This window comes from Amphibalanus amphitrite, unplaced genomic scaffold, assembly GCF_019059575.1.
Source record: "Amphibalanus amphitrite isolate SeventyFive unplaced genomic scaffold, NRLGWU_Aamphi_draft 001663F_arrow, whole genome shotgun sequence".
Lineage (NCBI taxonomy): Eukaryota > Metazoa > Arthropoda > Thecostraca > Balanomorpha > Balanidae > Amphibalanus > Amphibalanus amphitrite.
Genome location: NW_024883156.1, coordinates 22,921 through 33,269, shown reverse-complemented (window position 1 = coordinate 33,269; position 10,349 = coordinate 22,921). Strand labels below are relative to the sequence as shown.

The window sequence follows — 10,349 nt, the reverse complement described above, 5'->3', positions numbered from 1 at the left end:
CTCGTAGGTAAACATGTTTTGTGATTTTTTTATGCTTCATCATCCGTTTCAAAGAGAAGGTGCCCTGAACATCATTGATGCCTCTGACAGACAAGACGTTGAATCCGACATTTCAACGCCCGGATGCCGGCAGACTGGCCAGGTGCGCTCTCACAGACGCCACCTATGGGCCCCAGTCCGGAGCACCTGCGTACGGCGCGGGCTGCCGTCCCGCCAGGCGCCACCGTCGTACCGAGTGTAACTGGCTGGGAAAGGCACCGAAAGCAGCTCGAAGTCCTCGTGCGTTACAAAGGCAGTATGACAGCTTTGTGTGACTGCCATCGGTTTTACTTCTTTATTTCTTATCACTCACGCGTATTTCCTGATAAGTTCATAACGGCGTAGCCGGTTTATTAGTCATGTCTGGGCTTTTTATGTAGCATTATTTATAAGTGATGCCGAGCTGATGTCTTTTTTAGGTATTCCGTCATATATCATTTTCCAATACCTACTGTATTATCACCACACACAACAACTGGAAAACACTCCAGCTCAACAAATAGGTATGCAAACATGCACATTAGCTTGTTCGTTTAATAAAACCTATGCCCATGAGGTCGCGTCATTTTCACGGTAGGTAGTGTGCAGAGTTGCTAATAGCTATATTTAGAGATTCAGTGTCAATATCATTTTCCTGGTAAAGTATCGTATTGTTGCCATGAATGGCCAAGCCCCGTTACTCTAAGCGAACTAGACATACTCGATCACCACTTACATGTACCTTATCACAATTACAAAGCGAACGCATCACATCCCGGTGGGTTTCTCGGCTCGCGTCCCCGTCAGCTCCATCCGGCGCAGCACGGGTTCTGCGCCATGTTACTGGCCCTGCCGCAGAGGAAGTTGAAGATGATGTCCATGTACTGCTGCTGCGCCCAGTTGCCCAGGTAGTAGGGCTCCGTGCAGCGGAAGTCGGCAGAGGCCGTCCGGTTTGTGTCGCTCAGGCAGTGCTGATGGTGGCCCCAGCCTATGGCGCCTGTCGACGTCCACACGGGTATCTTGGTGTTGAGACTGTCGGGCGGAGAAATAGCGCAGAGGTCAGAAGACGTCAGTGGCATAGATATTACCCTGATATCCTCCACCCCTCAGAGGTCACCAAATGTCTGAGGGTCGCCAGGCTCAGCACGGAACACCGAGCCTCGTCTAAAAGAAGGGCGTCACATTCCTCAATCACTGAGCCGACAGTCCCTACGTCCCTATCGATTGATTACGACGAGGTCGCATCTTCCATCCCACGACAGTCGTCAGCCCCACCGACAGTCCCACCACCAACAGTCCTACAGTCCCCACCGATAGTCCCACTGTTCCCACAAACAGTCCCACCACCAACAGTCCTACAGTTCCCACCGACAGTCCCACTGTCCCACCGACAGTCCCATCGACGGTCCCTCCCCTATACTCACAGAGCCATCATCAGCCGCAGGTTGTGCTGCTGGATGATCTCGTTAATTTCGACAATGTCCACAGGGCTGTAGATGTCCAGCATGTTTTCGTGAGGCTTCCACCATACATGGACGCCGTACGATTCGAGTCGCTCCAGCAGCGGCAGGGTCTTGTTGACGATGTGGTCCACCTCGGGCAGCGAGAGCTCGCGTCTCTTGTCGTATGCCCTGCGAGGACAGTGTCGCAGTCGGCGTCAGTCTGAGGTACAGTCCACAGCAGAAGTAATGTGGGGTTTCAGTAATGGGTATGTTCTGCTTCTGAAGCTTAGGAACGATTAGCCAGACTACAATGAAACTTTGAATGTAGCTTATATGTATCGTCACCCTTGCAGCTGCAACTTTAGCTATTGACATCTTCTTTTCAATCACTTCGCATTAAACAATCGCCAGTCAAAGCCAACCGTTGAGTTTGGTAAAACCCTACATTACTTAAGCGGTGGGCTGTACCTACTCCAAGAGGTGATACGTGGCAGGTCTTCGGGTCGGTTATAATGCTACGTTACAGACTGTCCGGTCGATTATATCACCAGCCCTGTATTAGGTATACATTAGCCCTATATTAGTTACGTTATAAGCTTTCCAGTCGGTTATGATTATCACGTTACGGGCTTTTTAGTCGGTTACATCAGCCCGATTTTAGGTGGGCTCAGTTTTTTACATTTATATAGTAATGCCGTGAAATCAACACGCATTCCGAACACACCAATAAAACGGTGTTTGTTTCCTTTTCAATATTCCCTCCCCAGCATAAAGTACTACTGTGGGACAGCTTTTCTTTGGACTGTAGCCTGCAGGCAATTGATCCAGCTGGAGAACATGCCACTACCGAGGGAATACGGTTCACCGGAACGACAAGTCTCATTGAGAACGTAAAGAGACGACCCACGGGCTCACCTCAGCACCAGGTCCAGCCGTGACGACACCACCACCACCGAGGGACAGAAGCCGAGCTGGCAGCGCCGCACCAGCGGCTCCAGAATGGTGTTCCAGCTGTTATCGTCGGCCCAGTAATACTCCTGGAAGACGCACGGTAACGGGTCGTCACAATACGGGTCAAACTGGCTGAGAGTCAACCAAGGTCACTGTGAAGCAGTGTCTTCCGCTTTCCCTCAGCGAATGTTATCCTTATTATAGGTATTACAAACGAAATGTTTATATCAACGCCAAAGCATGTCAAACTGTCGAACACAAGATATCTCATAACGGGATGATATGATGAATAAAATTATGTTCGTATTGTGCACTTGAAATTTGACGATTTAACAATATCTACCCGTATAGATTATAAGGTCTTTATATTAGTCACTAACCAGCTTGGCGAGCCTGTTGATGGCCAAATGATGGCAGGGCTTGGGCGGCTCTAGCTGCTCAGGGTCCCTCTCTTCCTTTAGGTAGGAGTGCGTCCAGTTCTTATGAACCGATCTGAGGAGCAGAGAGATAGTTAACCTCGGAAAACAATATAGCACATCGACACTTTGTTGCCCCCAGCGTGTAGTGAGCGGGTCTTATATAGCTTAAACTTTACCATCCACTAAAGTGGGGGCATGGGCGGCACTTCATAAGCAACTCAAATGCAGTAGCCTAGCCATCCCTTCATCGTCCACTAAACACCATTAGCCCATCCTCACCGTTCCCCAACCCACAGCATATCGGTCTTTTGTCGTCCACTCACTTGCAGTAGGCGGGCCCTTCGACGCGCTCCGTTTCGCTGAGCAGCTCATCGCGCATGTAACGGTACAGGTAGAGCAGTCGCAGGTCGCCCACCAGCACAACATGGCTCGAGTGGCCAAAGTTGCCCAGCCGCCACTCCAGGCATGTCTTCGCTGACCTGCATCAGAAGGATCACATCAAGTAAAAATCACATCATCACATCAGATCACATCAGAAGGATTACATCATTGATAAGCCATCAAACACGAACATTGCGCTGCAATAGCTTGGCAGTAAAGATAACGACATCAGTAACTGTAGTTTACCGTAATTGTAACAATCGTTCATTGTGACTACAATAAGTTGCTTATTTTTATCTTTGTCACAAGGTCCAGCCATGTTCAACTTTGCATAGTCAACACTCAACGAAAAAGTAGCAGATGTGGTATATATCCGCTGACTGCTGAGTGACGTTGCAGCCTTCTTACCTATGCCGGAATTCCTGAATGGTACAGGGCGACCCAGGCTGCAGTTGCGGGTAGTCGAAGTTGTACCGGGGACACTGGATCTGCAGCAGACAGCGGCAGTCGGCCGCCTCCCCACTGGCCGTGGACGGCTTCGGCGGCCACTCCCACTGGTCGACGGCGCGCGGCGCTGCCCGGGCAAATAAAAACACTCTGTCAGAGCGTGCACGGTTAGAGCCAGCGCAGTCACCTATGCCAGCGCAGTCAACTAAACGCTTAGCACTGTCCAATATACGGTCAGAGCGGTCAACTAAACGGTCAGCGCAGTCAACTTGCGTAGTCAGCAGCCAGGTCAAACACACGTCAAATATGTAAACGGTCAAAGACTTGGTCAAACGCACGATCAGCCTGGTAAAATGTACGGACAGTCGAGTCAAATAACGGTTAAATGCACGGTCAACTCGATTAAATGGCCAGCCCGCGTAACTACATACTACGGCATACATGCTAGCATACTAGGTATTGCATGTATACGGCCGAATGCGCGATAAACACGGTCAAAAGCAGTAAGCACTTCAAAAACACGGTCATCCCGGTCAAACACCCGGTTAGTCCGATTAAATGTACCGTCAAACACAACCCCATACCCCATCAGATCAGGATATGGACGGTGATGGTTCAAACGGCGCATTGTCCTTTGAATGACTATCGCATTTTCCCTTTAAGATGAATTCTTTTAATGCAAAATTAACAGCTATCTCAAGTTTTAATTAATCGTTGTGCATAAATGAACCATTTATGACTTCTGTAACTTAAAATATTGGAAGTAAACGCGCTGGAGACTTTCGGAAGCATAATTTGAGCCGCATGTCAACCAACTGTTTCAAAGTGCTGCGCAACGCGCTTGCTGTATTGACCTTGCTCTTGCTGCGGACGCAGATAGTGCAAGTCACGCGAGAGATGACCTTCCTTATGATGTACTACTGATGCCCATGAAGGGACTCATGACTCATTTATGTATTTCATATCATTTTAGCGATTCTCTTATTGTATCGCCGTAAACGGAGATTCGACCGTTTTTCAGCGACCCATGTCTCATTCTATAACAGGGGCTGTTGATGTAGTTTTGATCGACGGCATGGCTTTAGAACGGTGACGGGATGCGAGCAATGAGAACATGCCAGTCATGTGCTTTGAACTTATGAACTGGTGATGTCTTTTATATTGCATTTTTAAAAGTTAAAATTCATCGTGACCTAGTTATACGGACGTCGGACACCCAAACTACATTATGCCTTGCGAGTCAATTTATGTTGGTACAGGTAGGAATACCTTATAAGGTATTCCTACCTGTACCAACATAAATTGACATAAATTGACATAAATTATAATTAAAAATAACTACTAATCTGAACAATTCTACCGTGCAACTCGGCTCGAGTGACCAGTTGCGAGGCATCCATTAGTGACCACCGACTGCCTCTGCCCTCGTCCACGTATAGGTAGGCGGGCACGCTCACGTCGGCTCTCACCACTGAGAAGCAACAACTCTCACCAGTTGGCAGCGGCAGCTCCAGACGGCTGGTGAAGCTCCACAGCACCACACCGGTAGCCAGCACTCCTCCACAAAACAGCGACACCAGCCGCGGCTGACGACCGGTGCGAGCTGTCTCCACACCCATCACCAGCCACACAGCGGCACCGGTCACCACTCACCACCCAACTACTCGCTGCACTCGGTGCTGTGGCGGAGTCGGACCGAAGCAGGCCACCGCGGCTGACTAGCGCGGAGTCGGCCGGAGCTGCAGCGGGCCGGCCGGCCGGCGCTACACCGGTCGTTGAACTCACCGGGCCGTGTGGATGCTGCGCCGCCGGGCGAAACGGAAGAGCGGTGCAGGCGGTGGAGCGGTGTGCCGAGGAGCGGCGGCAAACGGGACAGGCTGAAATCACCTAGAACGATAGGGCAGTGGGTGGGACACTGTGTGACAGAAGGGCAACGCGGAATAATGGGACATTGTGGGATATTGAAGTAACGGGACTAACGGGACACCTTGGGGCTGTGGCGCGCGGTGGGTTAATGGGACACCGTGGGACAGTGAGACAACGAGACTAGTGGGACACCGTGGGACTGGGGCACGCGGTGGGTCGGTGGGATCGGAGAGAGGGGAACGGTGCTACTGAAGAATGGTATCTACTGAACACTGGCTGACGCAGTACAGTAGGCAATAAAGGCATGTCTGCATATCTCGTGCTCCACAAGGATAGGCTAGGGCTTCACCGTGGCAGTCGCCAAACACCTGTGTTGTGTTTCACATATGCATGTTGTACGTAGGGCGTATAGTCGTAAGTGATAAGCATGTCGGTCTGATAGTCTTCGCTGAACGGACGCGTCGTGGTGTGTGACCGAGTCCCGATTCCACAATGGTACTTAACCCGCGACCTGGGGGGGGCTATTTTTTGCCCCCCCCCCTCCAGACTTTTCGATATATCTCCAGAACCGCTATGCCGATCGTCACCAAACTTTCAGTACCCTCCCGGACATCAATTTTACACATTGTGACCAAAATTTTTTCCAAAGGCTATGATAGGTTGGCCGGAAATGACGTCAGAGTGACGTCATGTTCTGCCGTTTTCGACCCAAAAAAGGGTTTTGCGGGAAGAGCTGTCAGGCCTATAGCTTTGCAAATACAGAAAAATGATAAAGACATAAAAGCTGTAGAATTAACAGGGCTACAACACTGCTATCTCGGATTTTTTGAAATTTCTGGGTTTTGGCCCCCAAAAATCAAAAATTTTTTTTTTTGATATAATAATCGAAAAATCCAAAAAGTTTTTCGAATTTCGCAAAAACCGGAATATATGTGATAGTCCTTACCGCCTTCCATCCACATACCAAATTTGAGATCGATACCTCTTTTTTTGGCGAAGTTAAAGCGAAAAAACTGTTCAAAATTGATGACGTCAAATTTTCAAACTCAATTTTTAGCAATTCTGGACCCCGTAGCGCAAAACAAAGACCACCATTAGACTCCCCGTGACGAGCTGCATCGAATCAATACCCATTTTATGCAAAACTATCAACTTCAAAAATTTGACCTTTTTTGGCCTGACCTGACCTTGACCTGAACTTCAAAAGAAAGTGACCTAAGCCGTACCTGATAGTCATATAACCAACACCATTGAGTTGGAAATGAAAAATTGGCCATAAAACATACATCACACAACCTTAGTCATGGGCTCATGTGACCTGACCTGTGACCCTTGGTGACCTGACCTGTGACCTGACCTGGTATTGTCAGTGACCTCTAATAGCAACATATCTACTAGGCAACTGACGCCCTATCGCTGATTCTCGACAAAATGCGTTTTCCTCGGTGTTATAGCGCAATCCCTAGAAGACCCGTGAACGGTGAAACATTTCATCTTTGACCTGACCTGTGACGTCATCGGTGATCCCGAGGTCAATGAAGTTTGGTTTCTTTCGACAAATTTGACAGGCCTTTCGAACGCCGTTTGAATTTTGCGGATCCGTCGAGTAGTTTCGGAGATACGAGGGGGGGGGGGCAAAAAATAGCCCCCCCCCCCCACCAGGTCGCGTTATAAACAGACCCCACCAGGGCGCGGGTTAAAGTGTTCCGTGTCAGCAATGTTGGGCAGTCACAGTGACTCGACACCACTTTGTGCAGGCTCACCAATCACCTGTGTGGGTGACCAGACCACACCAAAGGCGATTGTGAGAGAAAGGAGATAAAGGTGCGATGGCAGCCGCGAGGGGACGTTAAAAAAGTGTCCTCTTTGTTAGTTAAAACATTAGTCAAACATTACTCAGTCAAGCATTAGGTACATAGTCTTTCTGAAAATATTTTTATCCGAATCGGTTCCTCACGTGGTACAAATCAGCTAAAGTGAATCAGCTGCACTGAGTTGGGGACTGGGGAGCGATCCGTCTCACATCTGATGGTACGTTTCGGAACCACCCGAGACTCGGTCATTGAACGCTCCGACCAGTCTACTGAGACTCCACTGAGATGAAAGCCTTTGTCAAATGCGGTTGATGTTAAAACTGCCGTATTGATGTATCATTGATCATATCGTATCTATTGATCATATCTGATCATATTGTTATTTATCACTGATACCTACTAAAGGACCACCTAAGGGAACCTGTAGTCTACGACGGCAACACATTCTGTGAGAGCGTAGGTTATGGCGACTCTGTTGGTGCTGAAGAGTGAACTAGATCATCGCCTGACAAGCACAAGAACACAAAGCTTTGGCCTGACCTCCCATTGAAAAAGCAAATGTGCCTCATCTAGGTATTTACGAGCCTCGCCCTCCGCGCGTAACACTTTTCTAAGTGAATGAGGCCAGCGGTATTCGTCCGTTAGAAGTGCTTGGCCGGCTCTGCCCTTTGCTGCATCTTGTTTCAAGGTGTTGCAGAGGTGTTGTGTTGGACATAAATATCTATCGCTATGATTATCTTTTTCACTGCCGTATTTCTTCCACGTCGAGACGGGCAGAGGTTCTGTTCTGAGCTGAGTTCAATGTTGAGAGAATGCGGCGCAAAATTTAGGGGAAAAGAACTTCAAATATGGTAGCTCTAATTGCTACCAAATGCGGCAAATGTGACATAACTGGCGCTTGAAAAGCAAAAGCGCACAACACTGAACTCTATAATGGCGCACAAGTAGTAGTTTTTCAATGGCGAATTTTATATTTTAGGTGTGTTTTGCGTTGTATTTTGCGTGGATTTGTTGTGCTGTTACCGGGTGTGAAACGATTTTCAGATTTGCAGGATAGCAAATTAGAAAACGTTGATTGTGGTCACATCAAACTTGGCTAGGGTTTGCGCCGTTTCAGTTTCATTTGGGTTGGTGGTAAAACAAGGAATAAATTAAAATGCCAGGCTTGCGAGCACAAGCAGTAGGCAAGGGATAAGGCAAATATTTCGCTCCGAATCATCCTTGAACTTTTCTGCATTTTTTATTTGTATTAGTATGTAGTGTAGCAAAATTTTAATTACTTAACTGAGGACCCAAAGGTTTTACTTTCCCGACCCCTCACCCTCTTCTTCCACTGCTGGGGCCTGGGGGAAAATTTTGGTGAACCCTATCTCTGGCCTTCTGCATCGAGAGAGGTCAGAAGCAAGGCCTGCTGGCACCCTGGATGGAAGTTGTCTTTTGCTTGTCACTGGCAGAAATCAGTTGGGGAAACTACGAGGCGAACGTCAAAAATGGATTGGTCAATAAATGGACTTTTGATGACCATATATGGGCATAAATGCAGCCCCCGCTACTAAGGGTGAAAAACGGTGTAACAAGCCGGTACTTGCGGTATCGCGTCCACTTATTGGAGAGAAAAGGCTTCCATTTTTCACTCGGAATTGGTGTGATTTGATTAAATTTGGCGAATTGACTCGAAAATAGCGATAGGAAAACTGCTTTTCTGCAGGTTCTGGGCGTCGCAATCAGCTGGCCATTCAATAAATGGATTGGTTTTATGAAAGAAAATTGTTAAAAGATTTAATTTAATTACAATAAACAAAAATATTTAATTATAAAATAATAACTTAACTATAATTAGAAAAACCATAAACAAAATAATAAAAATAATGACATTTTTAAGCCACGGTACTGCTTACATTTTTTGGCGCGTCTGTTTCAATCCGCCATATTTGCCAATCACGGTTTGACCTTGCGTTGTAACTCTGCGAGCCGCCATTTAGAGCCGCCAGTTAATTATGCACCGGGTGAGTGTAGGCCTTGTGTGGTTAAAAAACATCCTTGTGCCTTATTTTTTCATTTGAATGCTAAAATTCATTGAAAAGATGAAGTTGTCTGATTTTATGACCATATATGGTCATCACCCCCGCCCACTCCAGACGCTGATTGGCTAATCCAATTTTTGCTTGGCTCCTCGTAGTTTCCCCAACTGAAATAGCACAGGGGTGAGGTCAAACATTCATCCCATCATGAAACAAGTTCAGAACTAACTTGCCGCCACTTGTTGTATCGTCTCCCATGTTCTCACCTTGCTCTCTGTTACCTTATGATATCATCCATCTTGGCTCTCTCACTTGTTAGTCTGAATCATCTTAGACTTCTTGCCACATTGTATCTCTTTTCCATTGTACACAATCTGTTTCAGTATGCTGAACCCATGCTGCTTCTCATTTGTCACTGCTTGCCCGTTGCTGCTGCACCTTCTCTTTTGATCACTAAAATGCAGCCACAACATAACATCTAATTAAATATGAGCTCACTAGCTGATGTCATGTTTATTTGATCTGTTCATTCAATGCCTAAGGACCTGTCTGAATTTTTGACTTAGTGGAATGCTCTTGAACAAAAGGAATTTTGACTTAGAGCTCAACTGTCTGGTCAGGGACTATGAAAACTACTGAAATGTGCACTTGTCATCTGAAGCTACACAATTATTTTCTTAATGTAAAAGCCCATGGTAATACTTTCCTCAAAGTGGCCAAAAGCTAAATACTTTATATAAAATTCATTATTCCATTTCATTTTAGGTTCAATATTGGGGTAACATTTAATTACTGATTGTCCTAATGATCTTGTATTTTCTGATATGACATGTCTTGTAGAATATTACTTAACTGTGGAAAACAATTTGAATCTTGATGTCCCTCACTAATTTATGTAGTTGCATTGATCACCAATATATCCATTCTTTTTCTCTAATTTACTAATCATTATCATTGTTTAATGTTTATACTTTATGTTCACCTTTTTCA

The 10,349-nt window shown here is 46.7% G+C and overlaps 1 protein-coding gene across 1 annotated transcript; it reads right to left on the bottom strand.

The window, feature by feature from the left end:
• Window positions 1–473: 473 nt before the first annotated feature.
• LOC122374498 lies at window positions 474–5,436 on the bottom strand. The gene is made up of 7 exons (XM_043353294.1): window positions 5,151–5,436; window positions 3,620–3,785; window positions 3,154–3,309; window positions 2,792–2,903; window positions 2,376–2,497; window positions 1,443–1,649; window positions 474–1,050 (listed from the first exon to the last, which is right to left on the bottom strand). Exons 1-7 carry the CDS (start codon window positions 5,275–5,277, stop codon window positions 822–824), a joined length of 1,119 nt encoding a protein of 372 aa, XP_043209229.1. The 5' UTR covers window positions 5,278–5,436; the 3' UTR covers window positions 474–821.
• Between the last annotated feature and the right edge of the window lie 4,913 nt (window positions 5,437–10,349).

Excerpts from the sequence above, each read along its gene's own strand:
- LOC122374498 (XM_043353294.1), bottom strand. The coding sequence starts at position 5,277 with ATGGGTGTGGAGACAGCTCGCACCGGTCGTCAGCCGCGGCTGGTGTCG. Across the intron at positions 3,310-3,619 it reads ATTCAGGAATTCCGGCATAG|GTCAGCGAAGACATGCCTGG; the intron begins GTAAGAAGGCTG and ends CTTCTGATGCAG. Across the intron at positions 2,904-3,153 it reads GAAGGGCCCGCCTACTGCAA|ATCGGTTCATAAGAACTGGA; the intron begins GTGAGTGGACGA and ends TCTGCTCCTCAG.